This window comes from Pelodiscus sinensis, chromosome 20, assembly GCF_052426305.1.
Source record: "Pelodiscus sinensis isolate ZL-2025 chromosome 20, ASM5242630v1, whole genome shotgun sequence".
In the NCBI taxonomy this organism is placed as follows: domain Eukaryota; kingdom Metazoa; phylum Chordata; order Testudines; family Trionychidae; genus Pelodiscus; species Pelodiscus sinensis.
Genome location: NC_143071.1, coordinates 8,376,028 through 8,401,755, shown reverse-complemented (window position 1 = coordinate 8,401,755; position 25,728 = coordinate 8,376,028). Strand labels below are relative to the sequence as shown.

The 25,728-nt window shown below is 42.2% G+C and overlaps 1 protein-coding gene across 8 annotated transcripts in view; it reads left to right on the top strand.

The window, feature by feature from the left end:
• Positions 1 to 25,728, top strand: part of CEP112 (centrosomal protein 112) — a 359,448-nt gene that overhangs the window by 87,657 nt on the left and 246,063 nt on the right. For all 8 annotated transcript variants that reach the window (XM_075903958.2, XM_075903952.2, XM_075903955.2 and 5 more), the window contains 4 exons: positions 10,373 to 10,459; positions 15,849 to 15,948; positions 17,101 to 17,219; positions 19,912 to 20,055. In XM_075903958.2, coding sequence (XP_075760073.2) covers positions 10,373 to 10,459; positions 15,849 to 15,948; positions 17,101 to 17,219; positions 19,912 to 20,055 — 450 coding nt within the window. The remainder of the gene's footprint in view (positions 1 to 10,372; positions 10,460 to 15,848; positions 15,949 to 17,100; positions 17,220 to 19,911; positions 20,056 to 25,728) is intronic.

Here is a 25,728-nt window from a genome sequence, read left to right as displayed (position 1 = left end):
TTTTTTTAAAAAATGTACCGATACTTCTGATATAACTTGAAAAACATCAAGAAAATGCCCTATGTTAATCCAAATTCCAGATGGAAAAGCAACTTTTATTTTGCATTATGTTCCATTAGGAAGAATATTATTTATGACTTCCTTTAATTTGTAGAATGTGTTTGAAAATCTGATAGTTTTATAAGTTTAAGACATGTAGATCATAGACAAAGAGCAATATCTGTGCTCCCTGGAAGAATTGTTTTTGGAAATTTTAAATAGAGCAGTGGAGAGGCAATGGACCCTTGACACAGAGAAAAAAGTAATTTGCATATAACAAAAACAATCCATATGCCAACTTTACAGACTGCTTGTTTGTTTACATAGAAACCCAGATTCATCAAATGGAATGAGGCAAATGTTTGAGATGTGCACCACTTGATTAGTGGTTAGATACTTTTGAGAGCCCAGGAGGAAAGGATACATTATGATTAGGCTTGATCATCCTGTTACACAAAGTCAAGTAGTTCTCCTGAAGTCTTTAGCTGTGAAGGAAATCTGAATTTTCACCAGAGTATCATCTTTGGCAAGGAAACCTTCATCTTGTTTTTAATAAATTATTTGCAGAGTAGTTTGGTATGGCAATGTAAGCTTTACTGTTGTAATTCATTCCTCTGCTGGTATAGCTTTGACATACTGAAGTTTTTAACCTCCCAGGAATTTTGAGATGAGATACCATATGTAAAATCATTGACAGTGAAACAGCCCCTCTCTTTAAATCTTGAGATTTTTTTCTCCTGTTATCCTTCAGACAGCTTTATCCTAAATAGCTCAGGCAAAGGACACAGGCTGTGGACTTCTTACAGCTCTTGAAGAGAGCAGCTTTTTTGCTTAAGGCCTAAAGATCAGTCAGCTCTTATGTACAAAGCACCCTGAGAGCCATGCTGGAGTTGCAGAGAAGTCAGCTCCACTGCACTTTAAGCTAAGTGGTCATGGTTGAGATTTTGTTCCTGACATACGAGAGTCACACTTTCACAGCAGTTCTTTGAGTTGCTGGGCATTTTTCTGTTAATGTGTCTTGCCTCTTTTAGGCTTTAGGGTGTTTCTGGTCTTTTATTTCTGTTGGAAAAAATACAGTCGGTGATGTCTGAAAAGAAGGTATTTTGTTAAACGGGGAAAGAAATGCATGTCACACCCAATAATCCCTGTCTGCCTCTCTCTTTTTTTCCCCATGAAGACCACTAATATGTATTTTCTGCTTGAAATCCCTTTAGGGTTAAGTGTCACTATTGCCCTACAAAATCGTTTCTTCCCAGTAAAAAAGGATTTTCTTAGCTTTGGCTTTATTGATCTATCCATCTCCTTCTTTGCAAGTCATTACTTTTATTTATATATATATATATATATATATATATATATATATATATATATATATATACATAACAGACATATATACTGGGTTATGAGAGAGGATATGTAGTTAATTTGGAAATGAGCTTTGTTCTGCTATTCTCATCTCTGTATATATTTTAGAGTGCGTCTGTGTGTGTATCTGTCTGTGAGACGCCTCTTCAATTGTAAGAGCTGCTAGGATCATCACGTTTTTTATGCTGCTTTCTTGTCTCCTAACTTAAGGCAAGGTCAGGGTTTGCTTATGCCAGTTCTCCTGGAAACTCTAGGAAAAGAACTGTTTTCCGTAACATGCAAAGGGGAGTGCTGCTGTTTGGAGGGATGTGTAGCATGGCTCGCCGAACCGCAGCGAGCCCTGCTTGCCAGCTGCACTGTCCGGCGATCTTCCGGGTTGCTGTCTACTCTCCACGGGCAAGCAGATTGCATTATTTGTCGAGCCCTGTGTATGAGAGTGGTCACTGAGGGCAGTGAGCCTGCAGGGGAGAGCTATCCTGCAGAGTGTTCACTGGGGAGAGCCATGCCATGAAGGGAGTTGCCGGGGGGAAAAATCGCCCTTGGTGGCTGGGAAGGGCTGAAGGGAAGAGAAAATGTCCCTGGCAGCCGGGGGAGGAGGGAAGCAGGGAAGGGAGAGAAAAGCCCCATGTTGACTCTGGGGCTCCTTGCCCTGAGCCGCTCCTCACTCCCAATGCTCACTCTTGCAACCCCCCCGCATCCCCAAGGCCCTGTCCTGACACACACACACACACACACTTTCTGTCTCTGTCTCTGTCTCTCAGCTGCCTTGCCCTGAAGGACCCAGGCAATGCCCAGGTAAGTCTGCTAGGGTATTTTATAAGTGTATAGCTGTGGAAGCAGAGAGGATAACTATATGCTGGAATGTCAACAGTTCAGTACAAAGAATTTAGGAGAAATTCATGCGTGAATAAACTGTGCTCTAATTGTATAAACTTACAGATAAATAAACCATTATAAATAAAGGTTTTGTGCCTGTTTACTTTTTGCAATTGCTTTCTATGTGACCTTCGATCTTCTATCCTTTCTCAGTTAATTTTTTGGGATTAAAAAGGGATAATAATCCTTACTTATTGTCATTGTTGAAAAATAAGGCTGTGGGTTACAAACTTTTTTATAAATACAGGTTGGAACTCACTGGTCTGGCATCTTTGGGACTTGAGCTGTCCTGGATGAGGGATTTTGCTGGAGCAGGGAAGGTCCCCTGCCTCTAACCCCCTCAGCCTGCTGCCCATCCCTGTTGCCAGCTCCTTTTGCCCTGCTGCTGGCTGGGGAACACAGCTGCCCTTGCCCCGCTGCCTTAGCTGCTGCTCCAGCCCCACTGCTGGCATGGTAGCTTGCCATCTTGGTCCCTCTGCCAATTGGGCTGCCGACCTGTTATGGCCTCAAACAGCCTTCCCTTGCTGGGCTGCTGTGGCCCAGCCTTACTGCAAGCCAGGCTGCCACGGCTCTGTCCCCACTGTTGGCCCGGCATGCAGTCCCGCTCGGGTTACCACAACACAACCACTACTATGACTGCCACTGGTCTGCTGAGGTCTTGACTATGGCTATCACCAGCCTTGCTTTTTGGGGGCATGCTCAGCTGCTGGCCCTCCTGCCCTGGGACTTTCTCAGTCAGCAACATCTGTGGTCCTGCTGGACCAAGGATGTTGCTGGACGAGAGAGTCCCTGTTCAGGGACATGCAACCTGTATAAAATTAAACAAACCAAAAAAACCATTGAAAATGCGTAAGTGTTCCAGAGTAGGCAGCAGTAGTTTAGGTATATGATATATTTTAGATAGTATATATTAAATATACTTGATAATTTGTTGCAGAGAAAATTTGACCTTTTATTACTAATATCAGTTAATGTTTCAACAGATATTGCCATATATGTGTGTAATACACAGTCATCAATTCATGCAGACTATATGTGTAAAAGTAGTGTCTAACCTACTATATATTTGAGAGAGTTTGTTTGTCTCTCGTTCTATATGTGAGTCTGTCTGGCTGTGCATCTATCAGTTTGTGCATGAACTCCCCCTAAAGAGCTAAGACCACGTACCCATAGAATGCAACTTCTTATCATAACTTAAGCCAACGTAAGGGTTTGGTTGTGCCAAGAAAACAGGATGTGCCTGGAATGGGATTGCTTCTCAAAAAACACACACACAAAACCAAACAAACAAAAAACAAAACAGGAAAGAGACTGAATCACCAGCCAAGTAAAAGGGGCTGGCTGGAGGCACTCTCCCCCCTATATGGGACTTCCCCAGTCTTGAGCTTCTCTCCTCCCTCCCCCCCCCCCGCCCCCCAAGTGCCCTGTAGGGAGGATGGAAAGGCTGCAGTTCCTTCCCCTTCAATTGTACTGAGATGCATAAAATCATACAGAACAAAGACTGAATCATCAGGTAGGTGAAAGAGGCTTGTTGGGGGTGCACCTCCCATCTGGGACTGCCCTGGCCCTGAGCCCCTCTCCTCCTCCTATCTCTCTCTCTTCCTCTTGCTCTCCAGTCCACCCTCTCAATTTGTATGGGGAATCCGGGGAAAGAACACAGTTTGCTGCATTCCTCACTCTATTTGGGGAGCACAGGGGGCAGAACAACCTGGACTTTTCACAGCCCTGGGAGACATGCACCTCTCCTTGGCTGTGCCAGCTGTAGCTGCAGTGGCCAAGGAGAAAGTGCTTCTCACGTGTCCTGAAGCTTCTGAGTTAGTCGTCCTTTCCCATGGCATCCTACATACTGAACCCCTCATCCCCAGCCCCCCTCCAGAGCAATGAGTTAAATGAAGAAAAATAATAATTAATTGAATTAAGGACCAGAGCAACACCAGATAAATCTTCTAGCAATAAATAATAGACTTCCTGTCAGATATAACTTTAAAAGATTCTCTAAAAGAAAGAATCTGTTGCTCAAGAGAAGCAAGGGCAGTGCCATGCTTCTATAATGATTTAGCATTTGAATTATCCTCATGAAAAGAGTATGTATGCAAAGAATTTTTGTTTATTATTACTTAGTCCCATGTATTACGAGTTCAATGATGGCATTCGAAAGGAAGTTTACAAATTACATGTAAAGAATGAAGATTAAGTTTGATTTTATAGAATTACTAATCGTGGATTCATAATTCTTTTTTGCCTTGGGCTGTGTCTAGACTGCAGAGTTTTTTCGAAAAAAGTAGCCTTTTCACCTGCGTCTAGACTACAGCCGCGTTCTTTCAAAATTAAATTGAAAGAACGTGGCTTTTCTTTCGACGGTGGTACTCATTTCACGAGGAAGAACGCCTTTTTTCGAAAGAGCACTTTCGAAAAAAGGCATTCTTGTATGCAAACAGGGTTTTTTCGAAAGAGAGCATCCAGACTGCCTGGGTGCTCTCTTTCGAAAAAGCGGCTCACTTTTTTGAAAGAAGAGGTTGCAGTCTGGATGCTCTCTTTCGAAAGAGGCTTATAGTCTAGATATACCCTTAGTGCTGTGCAGGTGTTGAAAATTTTATGTTGAGATTTTAAAAAAGCCCTTTATTTCTTCTAACCTTCAAGTTAAAATTTACAGTCAACCCTTCTCCCCTCCCGTTGCCCCACACACTGAAAAAAAGCTGGCAAGAAACAGCGTTTTGGCAAATACCCCAAAAATACTGATATACATTAAACCTTCAAGATGCTACTATGGCCTGAAGGTGATTAGTCCAGTGAAAAGATGCAAACAGTGAGCAATAGGAGTCAAAGTATCTCTCAGCTCCAGGCTCAAAATAACGTAGCTCATCTGTATGGTGATATGTTTAGATATCAGATAATTAAACAGATCAAACAGATTGTACTACTCCTGCAAATTCATATAAAAGTAGTGGCAGGCTTAATGCTGGAATTTGTGACAAGTAAGAACCTAAATAATTGATATTTATATCAGTAATAGGATGGCCATTAAGAGGTTTCAATTATGATCTGCATCACTAAAGATTTCTGAAATTGCCTTTCTGAAAATGGAGACACAGGGTGGACACAAGAGTTTTATTTTTTATTGGACCAACTTCTGTTGGTGACAGAGACCAGCTTTCGAGCTTACACAAAGCTACATTTCTAAAAATGCTTTATAGTGGTATGATGACGTAATTGTTGTTGAGTTTTTGAAAATAGGAAGAAAGGAAAGTCTGACTAGGCACTCAAAAAGCTGTTCTGTTGGTATCACCCTCCATGGCTTTAAATAACGGGCAGCACAGATGTTTGACATCAGTAATGTTTACATGGCCTTAGGGTTTAATTGCTTCATAGTCTCTGTGCAGAGAATAAACAATGACAGAAACTCATAGGAATGATACTCAGGCTATGGCAATGGCTAAATTTCACACTTCATTGCAAACTTTTCTGCTGTGGATAAATATAAACTCAAAAATTAAGTTTTTCTATCTTACGGATAGTACATCACGCATTTTCTGTTCTGAGCTATCTCATAATTAGGAATAAGGACATGAATCCATATGTAAGCTGTTTGTGAACATGTACATCAGTACATAAGCCAACAATTGCTTTCCTGATGAAGATGAATGTGCTGAGGTCTAAATTGTTTTCATCTGCTTTCTTTCTGAAACACATGAAAGGATTGCCATGACATTGTTTGTAGAATATTTTGTGTTTGCAATATATATTAGACCTATAAAGTATAACACAATTTAAGACAGAAACTGCTGATAGATGAGAATACCTGGCAGAGAAATATAGTTAAGTTTAGGTTAGTAATGGGAGAATAATACTAGTAAATAAAAGGTGCAGTTAACTTGACTTATTTAAACACATTTTTAATTTCAGAGATACTTCCTTCTTTAAGTAGATAGTTAAGAACCCATCTGAAATTTAGGGGAAAGCCCCTTCCTTTGCTCCAAACTGGCTCACGTGCTTAGCCCAACCTTAGTGGGATCAATGCTCTATCAATGCCTCTGTCTCAGATTTTTCTTCACATGGGTGCAATGAAGATGAAATCGTCATGAATTCATAAAGTCTAAGACCAGAAAGGGCTCTTGCATAGTACCCATCTGTAATAAAGGAAGTAAGGATAACCCAGGGAATTACAGGTCAGTCAGCTTCTTTCTAAGAAAGATAATGGAGTCAAGAATTAAGGAATCAGTTTGCAAGCCTCTGGACTATAATAAGGTGGTAAGTAATAGCATGGATTTTTCAAGAACCATTAGTGTCAAACAGGGTATCAAGTCTTACGATTGACAGGAAAGTGGTAGATGTGGTATATCTAGACTTTAGTAAGGCATTTGATACTCAACACTTTCTCATTAACAAACTAGGGAAATAGAATCTACTTGGAACTACTATCAAGTGAGTGCTTAACTGGTGTGGCAGCCTGAATGCAGGGGGTTGCAGAAGCCTGGTGGAGGGCAGGTGTACAGGGAGTTGGGTATGTGGGTTTATGTTCCCTGAATAAGCAGCCAGAGACTGCTGCTCAGCCATTAGGTCAGGCAGGTACCTGAAGCCCATCTGGTGTCAGCCTAGAGTGAAGCCAAATTAGGACACCTGCCACCAGTTAAAGCCTGTGGGCACACAATAAAACCCTTCCCTCATCAGGGCAAAGGAGAAAAGGGATGGACCAGAGGAGAGGCTGAGTGAAGGGAAGCCCTGCATGCAGCAAGCTAAAGGGGCCTGTTCCAAGATGCCAGGGAGGAGGTATCCAGGGAGTGGTTGGGGAAGTGGCCAAGGGAAGGGTTGCTATTCAGTGGGGTAAGGGACAGTTTTTACAGCCCCATTCAAGGCTACCATATAGGGCCCTGGGCCGCAACCCAGAGCAAGTGGGTGGGATTGGGTTTCCCCCCTAACCTCCCCCTGGCTGGTGGGCAGCCAGCAAGGAATAAAAGGATCCTGGACTATTGGAGGGGCTGACCTCAAACTCCTGACTGGACAATGATGAAAAGGGCTATTGGAAAGGAGTACCCTTGCCTTTTCAGTAGTGGTAGGGACACTGCGAGCCTCTGATGCACAAAAGAACCCCGCCAGGAAGTGCAAGACCCAAGGACATAGCCCAGACCCATCACACTGGGTAACCATTCCCAGAGAGTAGTAGTCCAAAGTTCAGAGTTATGCTAGAAGGGCATAACAAGTGATCTGCAGCTCTTTTTGCTACACAACCTGTAGTATTCTCTTTGTTACTTAGCCCTTTTGCTAGGTTACTCTATTCTCCTTTCATTGCTCCACTCTCACTTCCTCAGTGGCTGGTAGGGGAACTTGAGCCTGCCCTCTATTCTAGGTTCCAGTCTAGGGACCCTCAGCTCCACAGTTCTGGGCTTCCTCTCTCTGCACAGTTCCTGGACTACAACACTGTAGTTTCCCTTCTCTGTCTGGACGTACCAGTTCCAAGAACCCTTTCCCCAGGGAGTGACTGCCTTTTCTCAACAGTTTCCCCTTTCTGTAGCCATATTCTTAGCTTTTTTTAATCATTGCCTGTTCCTAATTGGTTGCATTTTTCCATAATCTCTTCTGTTTGAAGCCTAATTAGATAATTGGGTCCACCTGACCCAATTCCGTTCTCGCAGTGCTAGTGTTGGAATATCAGTCATACTCTTTGACATAAAACAGTTTATCCATTATAGAATCCTAGAACTAGAAGGGACCTCTATAGGTCATTGAGTCCAGTCCCCTGACCTCACAGCAGGACCAAACACTGTCTAGATAATCCCTCATAGATGTCTATTCAACCTGCTCTTAAATATCTCCAGTGATAGAGATTCCACAACATCGTTAGGCAATTTTTTCCAGTTGTTAGCCACCCTGACAGGAAATTTTTCCTAATGTCCAACTTAAACCTCCCTTGCTTCTTGTCTAAGGGTATGTCTAGACTACATGCCTCTGTCGCCAGAGGCATGTAGATTAGGCTACCAGACATAGGAAAATGAAGCGGCGATTTAAATAATCGCCGCTTCATTTAAATAATCGCCGCTTCATTTAAATTTACATGGCTGCCGCGCTGAGCCGACAAACAGCTGATCAGCTGTTTGTCGGCTCAGCGCTGTAGTCTGGACGCGTGGGTGTCGACATCAAAGGCATTTGTCGACCACCCAGGTATGCCTCCTGGGATGAGATATACCTAGGTGGTCGACAAATGCCTTTGATGTCGACACCCGTGCGTCCAGACTACAGCGCTGAGCCGAGAAACAGCTGATCAGCTGTTTGTCGGCTCAGCGCGGCAGCCATGTAAATTTCAATGAAGCGGCGATTATTTAAATCGCCGCTTCATTTTCCTATGTCTGGTAGCCTAATCTACATGCCTCTGGCGACAGAGGCATGTAGTCTAGATGTACCCCTATTCTCAGAGGCTAAGGAGAACAGTTTTTTTCCCTCCTCCTTGTTACCACCCTTTTAGATACTTGAAAGCTGCTATCATGTTCCCTCTTAGTCTTCTATTTTCTAAACTTAACAATCCCAATTCTTTCAGTGTTCCCTCATATGTGATGTTTTCCAGACCTTTAATCATTTTTGTTGCTCTTCTCTGGACCTTCTCCAGTTTCTCCACATCTTTCTTGAAATGTGGTGCCCAGAACTGGACACAGAACTCCAACTGAGGCCTAATTAGCACACAGTAGAGTGGAAGAATGACTTTTCGTGTCTTGCTCACAACACTCCTATTAATGCATCCCAGAATCACATTTGCTTCTTTTTTTCCCCCAACGGTGTCATACTGTTGACTCATGCTTAACTTTTGGTCCACTATGACACCTAAATCCCATTCAGCAATACTCCTTCCTAGACAAGCACTTCTCATTCTGTATGTGTGAAACGGATTGTTCCTTCCTAAGTGGAGCACTTTGCATTTGTCCTTATTAAACTTCATCCTGTTTACCTCAGACCGTTTCTCTAGTTTGTACAGATAATCTGGAGTTTTGACCTTATCCTCCAAAGCACTTGAAACCCCTCCCATCTTGATATCAACTTAATAATCGTACTGTCTATGCCATCATCTAAATGGTTAAGATCATGTCTTAGTTAAACATGAGGGCTACGTCTACATTGGCAAGATTTTGCGCAAATACTTTTAATGCAAGAGTTTTTGCGTTAAAGTATTTGCGCAAGAGAGCGTCTACACTGGCATGTGCTTTTGTGCAAGAGATGTGCTTTTGCGCAGAAGCATCCATGCCAGTGTAGATGCTCTCTTGGGCAAGAAAGCTCCGATGGCCATTTTAGCCATAGGGCTTTCTTGCGCAAGAAATTCATGTTGCCTGTCTACACTGGCCTCTTGCGCAAGAACAGTTGCACAAGAGGGCTTATTCCTGAGTGGGAGCATCATAGTTCTTGTGCAAGAAGCACTGATTTCACACATTAGAATGTCAGTGTTCTTGCACAAGAACTCCCCGCCAGTGTAGACAGGCAGCATGTTTTTGCGCAAAAGCGGCTGCTTTTGTGCAAAATCATGCCAATGTAGACACAGCCAAGGGGCTAGATCTGTGGGTGCAGCTAAGCTGCCCAGGTGTGAAGGTGTAGGAAAGGGGTTTGGGACCATGTATTCAGCTGGCTGAGGCGGGTGGTGCCAGCTGGTCATCTGTTAGACCAGCATAAATGTTGGTCTGGGTTTTGTTGGCAGAAACAGTGTGGTAGAGAACATTCTGCTGGTCAGCCTTTGCCACCTAAGCCTCAGCCTAATATGGTCCCTTATGGAGAGAGGAGGTTATAGGATTGATCATTCTGGAAGAAGCTATAATTTTAGCTCTTTGGACAGTAGTTGTTGTTTCTTTCACCAACTGGAGTCTCCCATATTTTTTTAAACACTGGGTACATTTGAAACAGTTACCATTTGTATGAAATATATGGTATGAAAATATTTCAAAAGCTGTACCTGGATTTTTTTTGTATGATTTATTGAGTAACAACCATGCCTCCTTAGTACCTCCCCAAGCAAAAGACTCATTTTGTAATTATAGAAAGTAAACAATCATTGAAAGACCTGAATATAATTTTATTGTTAAAGTGAGTTAATTGCTATGTGATACTTTTTCTTCTAAAGCTGGAGATGAAAACAAAAATAATGGAAGCTAAATTTCATGAAGAGAAGCTTAAATTACAGCAGAAACATGATGCAGATGTTCAGAAGGTAAGAAATCTTTGGACATTCCTTCTGAGGGGTATACAGTGCTTTCGGGATTTAAGTGAATAGTTGACTACTTGCATTCCCCTCCCTCCCATTCTCTGTATCACAGGCAGCTAAGGGGAGGGGAACTAGGAGTTGACTGGTAGTGCTGCCTGCCCCCTTCTCCTACTTCTGTCTCTCAGAGGCAGCAGTGCGGAAGGGGAGGCTACCTCAAAGCAGCCTCTGCCCGCGGTGGGTCCAAGCAGGCTCTGTCCATGAGCGGGTCTCAGTCGGGCCGGGGCTGGGACTGGGACCTACCCTTGCTGCACCTCTGCAGTTTTAATGTAGTAGTACGCAGGCTGCAGGCTGTCTGCACGCTGAGCTTCTATTACAGGTTGGACCTCCCTCTTCCACACCCTCGGAACCAGAGCTGTCCCGGACCAGGGAATTGGCCAGGCCCGGGAGGTCAGTGCTCCCCTCCTGGCTACCCAGCTCTTGAGCTCCTCCCACTTGCTGACACTGCTGCTGCAGGTTGTTCCTGCCTGGGGCCACCTGGCCACCACTGAACCTACTGCTGCTGAGGGTTCCCCAGCCGGGGTGCCCAGCTGCTAGGGCTGGCCCCACTTCTGCTGGGGATTCTGTCCGCCTGCCTCTGCTTCAGCCAAGGGGTTCCCCAGCAGAGGCTTCCTGGTCATCCTGGCCCTGCTGCCACTAGGGATTTGCCAGGATCGCTGGCCAGAGCCGCCCAGCTGCTGACTGCTCCACTGCAACTGGGGGTTTCCTGGATAGGACCAGACTTCAGGTCTCCTGGCTTCACTAATGCCGAGGGCTGCCTGGCTGCTGCCTGGATCAGGTGATGCTGGGGGTTCCTGGCCGGGGTGGGGTTTCCCCATTGTCACCCGGCCCAGAAAGGTCTCCCTATCCCATGCGTTGCTCCCATCTCTGGAGCTCTTTGGTCCAGCAAAATCCGTGGTCCTTCTGGACCATGAATGTTGCCAGACTAGAGAGAGTCCTGGATTTGGGAAGCTCAGCCTCTACATTTAAACTGCAGAGCTGCAGCGGGAGTAGCTCCTGGACCCAGTGTGAGTTGGGACTGAGCACTTTCCCTTATTGAGTAATCATGTAGTCGATAAAATGTTTATCGACTACATAATTAACCAGTTACCCACCTCCTAACAGTGCATGAATCTGTATAATATAGAATATGAACTTATAAATAATGAAGAGCTGCTTTTAATTTTTTTTAGCTTTTTCAGATTAATATTCATTTTGCTTTAAAAATAAGATTTTGTTGTTTGCTTCAGTTTGCAAAAATTGACATGAGAGGAGGATCTGCAATACTGGTATGAATTTGGAAAGGGAAAATGTCTCTGTGAAAAGTTATTTAATATGCTGTTATGATTTTGCATATATGGGTGTTTAAAGACAGTTTTTTGCTTCACAACCCAACAACTTCTCTGGCTTCATCTGACAGTGAAATTTTAAACTTGTGATTTTAAACAGAGATCTGACAACTTTTCTTCACACCAGCTTTAACTCTTGCACTGTGTTTGTAACTTTGTATTCCTTGGATTTTATTAGTTTTAGTCTGAACGTCAGTGTCACTTCAACGTTTTCTTTTTCCTTGGTTTAAGTGAGTATACCAAATACATTTTCATATCAGCATGGTATTAGTAGTAGCTTTTGCTACTCTATTTTTGACACTGCTTGAAAAAGTAGGCTCTTTAATAGAATTGCGTACTGTTGTATACTTACAATTGAGCTTAACTTAGTTTATCAAGCTTTTATTTTACTTTTGATTCAGTAATAAAATGACACCTAATAATGTTTACTGGAGCTAAGTAGAATTTCTTTTGACTTTTTTGCAAAGCATCGCTTTGGAAATTATAAAAATGGCTTTCACCACATATATTCTTTATATTAAACTTTTTTACACCTAATCAGATCCTCTGGTTTCTAAGTGCTTCTTCCAAGGTGCTGATCACCCTTAATTCCCGTGGAGTTAAAGGGAGTTAAGTGCTCAGTATCTCACAGGATGAGATTCATGATCCCTTATTCTAATTTAGGTTTACTGTTACAGAGTGTCTGTTTTGTTTTTCAAAACTGAGTCACAGACTTGGAGGAAGTCAGTTGACACAACACTGTGACACATCAAAGACTCCCATAAAGGATGTTAATATTTGGTCAGGTGCATATTTGACTCATCTGTTCTCAGAGCTTGTAAGTGTAACAGACTAGTGAAGATGAGAGTTTAAAAGAAACAGCTTTGTAAGAATAAGAAATAGTTGAGATGCTTTCTCATCTCCTTGGTTGTCTTTTTCAAACAACTGTCAAGATTCCATCTTTTGAAGTTGCTTTATCATGTTGAGTATGTTCTAGAAAAAGTTAAATAGTGTTGCATTAATTCTTTAACCACGTAGACCATTTAATATAGGTAAGAGTAACATTCTATTTTGGAGTGGCAACATTCTGCTTGATGAGAGATTTTAGAATTACCATAAAATGTTTTAACATCAACTTAGACACAAATGTTAAATTGAGCTTTCAGTTAATAATATTCACTAAAATAGCATCTGTACAATTTCAATGGTAAGCATATTTTATAAATATGGAGCTATTTGTATTTTTAGAGATTCAAATATAAGATTGTCTTTTGCTGTTATAAGAAAAGTGCAGTGAAGCAGATAATTGTTTTGACAAATCATATCATGAAAAATCAGATATTTGTATTGCTTATAGTAATTAAAATAAGAGTGAGAGAAAGGACAAAAAGTAAAATAATTTTATTAAATGTATTTGTGGACTATTAGCACAGTGAAATATAGTATCTACTATATATTTTAGAGAGTTGGTGCATCAGTGTGTTTCTATGCGTACATCTAGATCACATCCCTCTTTCGACAGAGGGTTCTAAATTAGGCACTTTGAAATTGCAAATGAAGCCGGGATTTGAATTTCCTGTGCTTCATTTGCATAATCGTGTAATGGTGCTCTTTCAAAAAAGCACTAGTTCGAAAGTAAAACCGCAGTCTAGATGCGGTTCTTTCGAAAAGGGAAGGCTTTTTCAAAGGATCCTGTAAACCTCATTTTTTGAAGGTTTTAAAATAGAAGGGCGGGGCCAGGATGCTTCCGGGCTTCCCTACCCACAGGCCATGATTGGTCTGGGGCTGGGAGAGCCCCTTTGCCTGTTCCTTCCCACTAAGCACCAATGCCCCTGGCAGGTCAGGAAGAGACGTCAAGCGTTTCCCCCCACCTTCAGACCAATCTTGTGAGGAGCGTGAGGGGGTAGGGCGGAGGAAACTTTGCATGCTCCTCCCGTCCCCAGGCCAATCAGCGCTTGGGGGCGGGGAGCATGTGAAGTCTTCTCCCACCCTGCCAGGAGTGCACGGCACTTCAAAGTGCTACTTGCTCCTGGCAGGGCAGAGGAAACTTCTTGAGCTTCCCTTACCCCCAGGCCCTCATTGGGTCTGGGGGCAGAGGAGTGGCAGGGTCTCCACGGGCCAGATCAGTCCACTTGGCGGGCTGGATCTGGCCAGCGGAGACCCTTTTGCCCACCCAGTCTTATAATTTTAAGTAAAGTCAGGATTTGGTTGTGCCAGGAAAATGGGATGTGCATGGAATACAGTTATTTTGCATTAAATGGAAAGGAAAGGACCCCAGTACAGCCCCAGAGAGAAGCCAGCAGATGGCCTGCCCTCCCCCCTACGCCAGTGTAGCCCAGCTGCCCTGCACAGCTCTTCCTGCCCCAGCCCCAAGGAGAAGCCAGCACAGTGCCCCAGCCCTAGCCTGAGCCCCAGGGAGAAGCCGGAAGGTGGCCCACAGCCACCTCCTCTCCTGGCCCACAGCCTTCTACCCCACAGCCTGGACCTCTCCCCTGTCTATAACTCCCATCTCTTGGCCAGACCTCTCACTGTCCTGGCCTCCTCTTCCCCTTGCCCCCCACTGCACCCAGCCCGGCTTAGTCTCCTCCTCTTCCAACAGTATGTTGAAACAAAGACAAATATGCTGGTCCAGTAGCTGGAGCAGTAGTGTTATACTTGGGAAATCAACCCAAGGGTTGGAGCCAGAGTTAGAATTGGACATCAAGATAAAGATTGTAGGCAGAGTCAGAGAGCCAAAGATCAGAGCTGGAGCTGGAATGTCAAACCAAGTGTCAGATCCAGATTCAGAGACTGGGGACAAGAATCAGGAAGAGGAGAGGATAGCAGGAACAGGAACCCAGAGCAAAATTGGAAAGCAGGGTTCAGCAATCAGATAAGAGTCTAGAGTAGTAATGTGCTTCTCTGTAAGTTTAAATAGAAACCCTGGACCAGTCAGAGTTCAGTGTGCTCCTTCAGTCAGGAAAACCCTCTCTGATGTAACTTCAGATTTTGTGGTCTCCTCTTCACAGTTGGCTAGCACAGGTTGGACCTCCCTGGTCCAGCACCCTTGGGACTTGACCTGTCCCGAATGAAGGAGTTGGCTGGATGAGAAGTCAATTCTCCCCCTTCTGCTGATGGAATCTGTGCTCTCCCAGGCTCCCTTCCTACCCTTACTCCTCCCCCTGCCCAGCTCTTCATCGGGGCTTTGGGTTACTGGGTTCCCTGCCCCTAGGGTGCCTCCAAGCTCCACAGCCAGTCCTGGGGCTGCTTCCACCACGTCTTAGGAGGCTGGACACAGCTGCCCAGGGTCCACCACCTAGGCTGGGTGGTCTTGGGGATGCCATAAGTAGGTGCTGTAACCAGCCCTGGTGCCACTGGGCTATGTGTCTAGCCCCAGCATGCAGCTATGTGGCCAGCCCCGGCGCCGTCACCTACCTCCAAGGCCAGCCCTAGCTCCAGCGTCCCTGGGGTCTGCCAGGCTCCCAGATCTCTGGCCATTTCTGACTACCAGGCTTCATGCCATTGACCTCCCAGGGCTCTTTGGGCCACGGGCTCTCTGGTCCAGCAACATCTGTGGTCCTGCTGGATGAAGGGGTCCCACACCAGAGAGGGTTCAAACCATAGTGAGCTGTTGGTTGTGAGTGAGTTGTTGGTTGTGAGCGGGAACACTCTGGACAGTGGTTCAAGACCTGTGCTCTTGATAACTTGTGAAGATCAATTTTCGTGTAAAATTTTTTCTGTCTCCTTTGATAATACGGACATTTATATTAAAATAGTATCTTTGTTGCTAAGAAGTCCGCATATGGCTGTTGTCTGCTTCCTATCTAAATTCATCCTCTATTTAAAACCAATTGCAGTTGGTTACTGTGGAAATTATAATTTCACACGTTTCATTGCTTCTGTGAGGCCAAAGCATCTCTCAGCTGTTACTCTTTTATAGATACATAACAGTGGAAGAGTGTTGTATCTACATTTGTTATATTGTTCTTTGCTTGTGGGTTATATTTTTCTTTTGAATTGCATGCTTGTTAAAGTAGTGTGAATTTATACAGATTTTGGATAGAAAAAATAATGAAACTGAAGTATTGAAGACCCTCTACAAAACTAAACAGAATGAAGCTGAGGAGACTATTAGGAAGCTAGAAAAGAAAGGTGATGCTTTTTCTTTTGCTTTCTATTTTTGTGTGGTGGTGTTACTTTATACATTAATGACTAAAGACCACATTTTATTTAGGTACACATCTTCAACTTCTATTGAATTTCAGTAGGAGTTGTGCGTAGAAGTTTATGGTTGAAGATTGGCCTTCATTTTTCATTGATTAGGATGCTCATTTGAGTTTCTTTTCACTTTGTTTTTCATGTTGAATTTTTCAAGAGACTACATGTTCTTGTTAGGTTTTGTGTTTACTTTTTTTTTTTTTTTGAAGGGCCTAAAATACCACATATAGTATTTATTTTGATAGAAATACTTTGATTCCTCAAATCTCAGTTAGAATTAAAAAGTTTAGAGGCACTTGAATTTCTAAAACCAATTTAAAATAATCTGTTTGTAGCTTTGTAACAAGTTCAAGGTTAACTTTAATCTCTGGGTGGAGAATTAAGCGTTTTCTTTATTTAGTGCATTTAATCGGGCCCTACTTTATGGTTTATTCTTTATTCTAAGAATTTTGAATAATGACTAGTGATTTTGAGTGTCAGTGTTTGGGAACCCAATGTGACATACCTTTACGGGACCTGATGTTCAGAGGGTAGATGCCCAGCTTCTTTTGAAAATCAGTGTCTTTTCAGGTGCTTTGGTTGGACACTCAACATCCCTAGCCACTTTTCAAAATTTTTAGAGAATTGCATGCAAATCTGCTATTGTTTTTCTGATGTTCTGCTACACGTAAGAAAATTTGGCAGTGCATAAATCTTAATGCAAGGTATTTAGAGATGGAATGTTTTTATATTTTCCTTGGGTACTTAATTTTCTTTTATACATACTGCAGATTTTAGATAATTCTGTATATTCATATTTTCACAATCAGAGAAAAAAGTCATCAGGAAATATTTTATAAGTGAATAAAATCACAGTGGAAAGATAAAATCCTACGTTTATTTAAATATCCAGTTTTATGACATGGAATATCAGTGTTACATTTGTAAGGAAATTATCACACAAACACAGTTTATTTTTTTAAATCACAGAAATATCAGAAGGTGATATTGGGTGTGGAAAACCGGAGTTACCTAATTGCATTTGTTGCCAATTTTGGAAGAGGGCATTTCTTCGTTTGGTTATTTTTATTTTTTATTTTTTGACAGTTCAGACCCTTGTTCGTGAGTCACAAATTGTCAGAGAGACTAAGGAAAAGCAGATCTTGGAGTTAAAGAAGTTGTGTGAGCAAAGCACAGATTCTTTGAACAATGACTGGGAGAAAAGGGTAATGGATAACACTTTATTTGCTTTTAAGTCTGAAGTCTTCATTCAATAGAAATATAGAGAAAATCAAATGTATAGTTCATCAGCTTTAATGGTTAATTTTAGAAAATTAAAAGGGACATATGCTACTTCTGAAATGACTTTTTTTGTAATCCTTTTATGAGAGTAACATTGCCAGTTTTTTTAACATATTCATCTAAAGTAGATCTTGTAAGTTTGAACATCTATAAAGTTTTGCCATTTTGATTTGTCTGTATCACCATTGCTACACCTAGTCTTACAGAACATGTGAGCAAATTCCAGTCTTTCTTTGCAGGTTATGCACAAGCCCTGTCTTTTTTCCTTTTGACAAACCCATTTGTCTGGGTATACAAAGAAGGTGTCCTGTCACATACTTCTGAATGCAGTTTACCTGATGTGAAATTTTTATCTGTCAAATTGTTGCTGCCCACATCCACAATGACTCTTTTGAACAGCTATTCATGCAGTGACACATCGTTCAATAAAAGTTCTATTTACTTTTAGGCTTAAGGCAGCCTCAATGTATGCTGAGACTGATTTATCATACTACAGCTCCAGCCTTGCCACAGTACTGTTGAGACAGTATGCTGCTAGCCCGCTGGGGAGGGAGAAAGGTCGCCTCAAAGTCAAGGCACCTCCCTTCCCAGAGAAGATGTTTAATTGTATGACTTGGCACCTGGACCTATGAGCCAAAGGCCTTGTTAGTTTTTCTACTTGCTTTGGAAGAAGACTTGATCATAAACATTGTTTTTTCCAACAGCAGAGAACCTGAGGCAAAAATGCTTCATGTTTTGTTTCTTACAAAACAGTATTTTGACCCCAAGTTCATCATACTTACTCTGAATGTGCAGTTAACTAGCAAGAACTATTCCCAAAACTGTCATTATCATCAATGATAAAAGTACACAAAGACACAAACAAAAGTGTTATGATAATTTTAAATCCACTAAAACTACAGGAATAGTGTAAAGGCATCATTTACCCCACAGAAAAGAAAAGGTGATAGTCCAGTGTTCCAAGACAATACGTACAATATAAATGGATAGGTAGAATATTTTTATAGCGTGTATGAAAGTTACTTCATTTTGTCCTTCTCGAGTGTTTTTTTTCCATTGAATAGATGTTGATTTTTGCAAACTTACGTCATTACTATTTTTTGTTATGTGAGGAGACAAGTTGTTGACAGGAGACTTAACATATTTTGGAGATGTAGTATTGTAGAACAAATTAGAGGCTGCTTCCATTGTGATTTAGAGTTAAAAAAAGTTGTTTCGTGTAATGTTTACTTTTTAAAAATGTAATCACGTATTCTCTAATTTTGTGCATTTTTAATAAAGAAGACACATATAGCTATATAATATAGTTCCCCTCCCCCCCCCAGCAGTAAATACTGACCCAGCAATAAAATCATTTCACTAACTTTCAGTATGTGAGTTCCATGCATCATTTGGATAAAAAATTGTTGAGTAACTGCTGTAAGGACTGTCGTGTAATGGTTATCCATTAGGTTTTTTTACTTTGGTGATCATTTTCATATTTCTGTCTGTAAGGCTTGGTACTTCTGCAAATAATCTGAAGCATGCTAACTGCAACCATGTTTTCTGCAGTTGAACAATAGTCATTTTTTTTTCCAGCACAGACTTACCCCCATGTACAGTTCTAGTTTTCATTCTTACAGTTCTAAGGAAGACTAATATTGTCACTGTTCGCATTTATTCTGATGAATTGCATCACTGCATAAATTAGCATAAAAATCGTAAGATCAGTATTATCATTGTGTTTCAGACGTCTGACAAGAAGATATTTGTTTAAGTTAGTATAGTGTTAACAGAAGGATTCAGTGTCATTACCCACATTTATGTGCCATTGCATGTCCTTTACATTATTATTGTGAGTTAAATAGGCATATCTGAAAGCTGTGCAACCAGGTGGGATCTAGCCAGTTTGACATACAGTTATTACCAAGTTGCCCTGGTATATCAATTTAGGTTTGAAGGCCCAAATTTTAAAATGTATTTAGGTACTTAGGAGTCTAAATCCCATTGAAGCCCTTTTTAAGATGAGGTTTTGGCTCTTAAATAAGTTAGGTATTGTAATGCTGAGGGCAGCAACTCCTACATATATCTACAAATCTGTGCTGAAACTCTTTACCCAGAAATGGATGAACTTTGTTTTAGAATGAAAGTCCTATGTTGAGCAACACAGTGTACTAGCTCAGATGGGTGTCACAGATAATACACTCTAATTTAGGTAAGTGTATAGTTTTGTTTCCAGGGTCCCCAGTCTCATAGACTTAAGATCTATTGTTAGAGGAAGGAAAATAGTTGTGGAGAACAAATTATTTGTACAGTAGAAAATTGATAGTTTATATATTAGTAACTGGTTTAATTTCAATATTAAATATTAAAATGAATATAAAATCAACAACATTAATGGCAAAAACTGCAAATATATTTTCAGTGTTCTGTAAAAGTTAAGCATAAATTGCTTGGTTTGTATATTCTGAAGATTCCTTCCTTTTTAGTTCTGGAACAAATATACAGGAAACCTGCTCGCATATTAGTAAAGGGGGTAATTATATAGGTTTTATTCTAAAGGTCAGAAAAATCAGCTGTACAGTTTTATAAATCACTGAATATCATGGTAATATTTTTTTTTAAAAAAAAATACAGCTTCACAATGCTGTGGCAGAAATGGAAAAGGAAAAATTTGATCTTCAGAAGAAACACACAGAAAATATCCAAGAACTGCTTGAGGACACAAATGCACGTCTTAGTAAAATGGAGATCGAGTACTTGACACAGACAAAGGCAACTGTAAGTTTTTTGTTTGTTTGTTTGTTTTATATATATATATATATATATATACGCACACACCTAGATTATGCCCACAAATATTAATTGCAATCTTCAGTTTTCATGCACTTATGCATTTTGGAATACTCCTTTTTCTTAAGACATGATGTATCAGAAAGGTAGTATCAGGAAAAGAGTTCACATGAGAATTATTTTTGTTTTGTCACTCGACAAAGTGGACATAAAGACTTTGGGGCTGAAAAACATTTTTGACAGATCTGTACTACCATGTACAACACTATGACATTTTGTCATCAAAGAGATAGTAGAAATAACTCATGTCTAGGCATTTATTCTTTTCCACGAAGTAAGATGCCTAGAGATGCATGACTTTCACTTCCCTGTTTCTTTAATCAAAAGTAAATTTCTGATAGATGCTGGATTGGTAGCACTGGAAGCTAAAATCCAGTGGGGGGGGCGGGATCACATGCACTATTGTTTGCAGTAGAAGCACTTGTAATGGAAACTTGCTGTGTCTTCCCTGGTGACTCTATATGATATTAGTCTCCTGTGGTAACAGGAGGTGGCAAGAGTGCAGATGCTGCAAGCATGTGGGTAGAAACCTAGTCCTATGCTGCTGTGATGTGTTCTGCAATGATGCCATTTAATACTGGGATGGTGTGGGAAAGAATAAGGTAGCCCTCCACAGAAACCTTCTGCAAGGGAATGCAGAGTATCTACATGAAAGTTTCCTGAAGATTTCCATGGAGGATTCCCAGGCCTTCATTGTGCACATAGACAGCCTTTTCAGGGGAGGAGGAGATGGGGGCTTCTGCATAGCTGGATTGGCCACCAGGATGCACATAATTCCCTGGCATCACTATTGCTGCTCTGTGACCAGCTGGATTATTTTGGGCTTTGAAAATAGCTCCTAACTGTGGGGAAGAATGGATCCTCTGTTCACTATTTCCCATTCTCTTCTGCTGCCTCCTTGTTGCCTGAACTAGGCTGATACTTCAGCTACTGGGAGGTAGCTTGTCAGTGGTACAGGACCAGAATGACTGTTGGCCTCCCTTGTCTTCTGGTATGCCTGTCAAAGTTCTTTGATTTTTCTCATGGCTCTTCTTCCCCGATGACCCGCATGGTCTTTTTTTAGATGGCAATATTTCTTTGATTGGGTTGGAGCTATGGCTGCAGATTCTTCTCCCCACATACCAATCAGATCCACTACTTCCTGAGTACACAGGCTGGAGCGTCTTTGACCTTGAGTCACCCTGATCAGCTGGGTTGGCAAGTTCTCTACACTCATCAGACAGGAATTGGCAATTCAAAAGTTCCTGAAGCTTTAACAGGGCCGGGGCTGTTACCTGGGTCCCTAGCTGCTGTGCAACAGAGTTGAAAGTTATCTACAGAGCAGTCACAGTGGAGCATTGTGGGACACCTCCTGGGACCCAATTCATCTGACTTGTCTAATGCCTCTGTCAACTCTTTAACATTGAATTAAATACGATGCCTCTTGCAGAGGTGGAGTAGGTAAGTCAAGATTAACAGGGGCGTTAGGTTGGTGGAAGGGACCTGATTGTGTGGATGCGTACGTTATTAGGTCGATGTAAAGTGGCTTCTCTTGATCTAAGTTGTAGTGTAGATCGGGCCTAAGAGAGGCAGGGCAATGTCTCCTTTTCAGAGGCAGAACGTTGATAAGAGAATGTGAAACCAGGGCAAGAGAGGGGTTTCCTGAATGGTTGTAGAAATTGTTAGTAGCCTCTCTGCCGCTTTCAAAGCATTTATGCAGTAGCATATAAGGCTTATTTTCAGTGCGCTGGTGTTTCCAAATGCTGAACCATCTTCCTCTAATTCAATCTTGGAAACTTGCACAGACACATTTCTAAGAAGGTTGAGACTGTCTCTTTCGTCTGCTAATTCATTCTTTACACCCTTCTTAGATAAACACATTAAAGGATTTGCTGATGAACTTTCAGGAGGAAGAACATTTATTTTTCTTCTTAGATGTATACACCATTCAACAAGTCTGTCTAGTTGATCTAGGTACTCTTGACATTACTTAAATATGCATAACAAAGAACTTCACATGTGTAGAGGGGTAGGCCCCCTCAACTGTCCCCAAGTGCCAAGTTTGGGTCATTGCCCCCTCTCGCTGGACAAAGGTGGCCCAGGGGCCTGCTTCATGGGTAAGTCTCTTGTATCAGGGTAAATAGGGCCTGATAGCCCCATCCATATGGAAGTACCCCATACCAGGGTGAATGTAACCTGAAGGCCTAGTCCACAGGTAAGCCTCCCAACTGTTAGGAAGCTGGCCTGTTGTGGGGAGGTAGGGAGACCTGGGCCCTCCTGCTCCACTGGGTCCCAGCCCAGGGCCCTGTTGGCAGTGGAGGGTCCCGCTGCCTGCTCAGTGGGGATTCCAACTGAAACACACTGAGCTCCTGGAGGACAGTTCTCTACCCTGGGCTACTTGCTGCCCTTCCCAGGGTGTAGCTTCGCTCTCACTGAGATGCTTGGCTGGTTGGACTCTCATGGATGGCCTCCCTGGCCATGGCTGCTGCTGAGGTTGCAGCTGTGGTTGCAGAGGCTTCAGCTGCTGCTGAGGTTGTGGCTGCAGTGGCTGCCGAACATGTTGCTGCTGACACTGCTGCTGTTGTGGCTGTGGTTGGGGTTGCTCTGGAACTTGCCTCGAAACTCCTTCCCCTCTGGCAGTCAGCCCCAACTGAGTGGCTCCCTGGGCTTTTGTCTCCCCTGTGAGCATGCCCAGCAGGCCTGTGGGGGTGGGGCCTTTTCAATCAGCTGGGCCAGGTCAACTCTCTGCTCCTTAGTGTGGGGCAGATACACCTCATCACAACGTGACTAACTTTTTTTACTGGACTTAATTTTTAAGGTTTCTTTTTACGTTTTTCACACACTTCTTTCAAATGATAATCAGGAAGTTGAAATGGGGAAGAGTTTGGGTTTCATTAACAGCTTTGAAGAAGCCATTTCAGTGTTGGTACTTCAGATTCTTAGTCCTGGTAGCTGATCCCCCAATTTAACTCCAGTCTCTTTCCACATCCCGTGCCTCGCATATCAGTACTTTAATTGGGTCCCATATAGGGTTACAGGCTTCCACAATCTAATTACTTCCTATTCTCTTTCTGCAAACAGGGTAGAGGGTCCCAGAGGGGGAACTTGGTCTGTGAAGACTTGAGGTCTCCTCTTCTTGCAGAGACACAAGACCCGTCAGTGAATGGGAGCTGACCCTTTCAGCCTTTCTCCACATTGGACATGGGCTGCAAGTTCTCATAAAACTAAAATGCATTCCTATAAATTCTTTATATTAAAGTCCTACTCTTTTTAACTGTGACTCTCTAATGCTCTGAAGAAGACAGAAAGGCACACCAGGCTTCTGCCAGTTTGGTCCAACGGAGGAAAGTTCCTTCTAATCACAGAACAGGCAGTCAATGAGACGCGCAGCATCTTGAAAATGTGACTTACATATTATGACAATAGGGAAGAAAGACAGGGCAGCTGAAGTAAAGAAGTCTCAAAAGACCAGAAAAGGGTCTAAATTTTTTGGGAGAAGAAGTGAGGGTCTATCAGCTCTTGGTTGAGCAATGAGTCCAGGACCATGGAGGGGGCCAGCCTTGCAGTTTCACAAGTGCATTGTGCTTCTTCCCTTTCTTTTCTGGTCCAGTCAGTATCCCCTCACAATCAAGTGCGGGCGGGGGAAGGGGGAGAATCCTTGGCTACATTCCAGTCACATTGTGATGTTCCATCTCAAATGGCTCAACTAGTAGGCAGGCTGGGAGACTCTCTCTTTAGAATACTGGACGTAGTATTACTGAATCCTTTGGAAGTAGAGCTCTCTGCAGGCAGTACCCAAAGAAAGGGGTGGCTTCTTTAGAGCCTTTGGTTGTAGATTTTGAATATGTAGAAGGAACTATGCATTTGACATGGTAGATTTCATAACCATGCCTCAAACATTCACTTCCATGGGGCGAGCATGTGTGTGGAAGCAATGTTTATTGCTTTTAGAGGGGCTGATGTTGGCACTAAGACTAGTCCCCTCCCAGAAGTGTGGAATTATACAGGTGGTTTACTGGAAGACCAGCAGTTACCTTTCTTTACTCAGTCTAGCAGTGGTAGTCAGTCCTCTAAGGAAAAAAGCAGTAAACCACTAACCTTCATTATATGTTGTCAGGGTTGTTCGCCAATCTGGCAATCCAAGTGCAGAAGGTGGGGGCCTTAAATACCTTGTCTCTACAGGGTCTGGTTACAAAAAAATTCCCCATAGTCACAGATGCACTGTCTCTGAGATTTGTCCCTCCCTTCCCCCTCCCTCCCCCACCCCCCTTCCCGCCAAAAAGCTGCCAGCATCAAGTGATTTCACCCTAAAAAATAGGAGGGAACACCTGAATTCCTTCCCCAGGTTTACCCCAGCTCTTTTGCCCAAAAGAGCTTGAAAAAAGGAGAGAGAAACAAGCTGCAGTCTCTAGTAGCTGACCGCCCAGTCACAAGAATCAAATCATCACCTTAATTAAAAGTGGTTTTTATTAACAATCCATAGATATACTTGATAAAGCATACTTGGTTGCCAGGTGTACAGAGCAAGTAAGTAAAACCAATTAAAACACAGAGAAAATCTCTGGCAACAACTCTGATAGTGAATGGGGGAAGGAAGGCATGGAGTCACTCAGAGAAGTTAAAACCAAACAACCAAAATAAAGAAAAATACCCTGATTGCGACTAGCTAAATTTTTCCCTCTACTTATAATGCATGTTGATCTGTACTTCAAGGTCCAGTTCATTCCCATGTCCAATATTTCTTATAGGCACAGTAATTCTGATCCCCACATCTGCTCTCTCCAGTCCTTTTCTTAGAAATCCACACAAAGAATGAAACAGATCAGGCATCTATATCCAGTTCAGATTTCAGCACTGTATCTTCATTGGTTCTTCTGGCCCCTTCTCAACACTCATGCTAGTTACCTGAGTTTAACCCCTTAGTCACCAGGTGCTGGTCAGTGCTCCTGCTATCCATCACATGTGTTCTAGTACACTTAGGCTATGTCTATACTACGTGTTTTCTTGGCAAAAATATGCTAATGAGACTGATTTGCATGAGTTGTGATCTCATTTTCATATTTTCTGCCAATCTGTTTTTGTGCTGGGGCTTTTGCACAAAAACAAGCAGTACAGACGTTTTCTTTTTGCGCAAAAATCCCCTTTTTCCACAGTCTCACGGAAAAAGGGGTTTTTTCGCAAAAAGAAAACATCCACACTGCTTGTTTTTGCGCATAAACCCTTGTGCAAAAACGGATCAGCAGAAAATATGAATATGAGATTGCAACACATGCAAATGAGTCCTTTATTAGAATATTTTTTGCTGGGAAAACTTGTAGTGTAGACATAGCCTTAGAGAAGAGAAGAGTCCATTCTGAATTCAATATAAATTCCCATAAACCTGAGGGGAAATACACTGTGTATTGTTAAACTACTAAAATGCAGACAATTTGAAAGTCAGTTGTGGACTGTATTCAGTATACGTTCTACACAGTTGATAAATATTATTTTAGCAAAAATCAACAAGTCCCTTTCAAGGAGGTATCTTATACTTTTGTCATCAAGGTGAGACATTAAAGAAAAGTGATAGTTTGAATGAGCTAAAGGACAACATCAAACAAACTTTATTCTATCATTAATGAA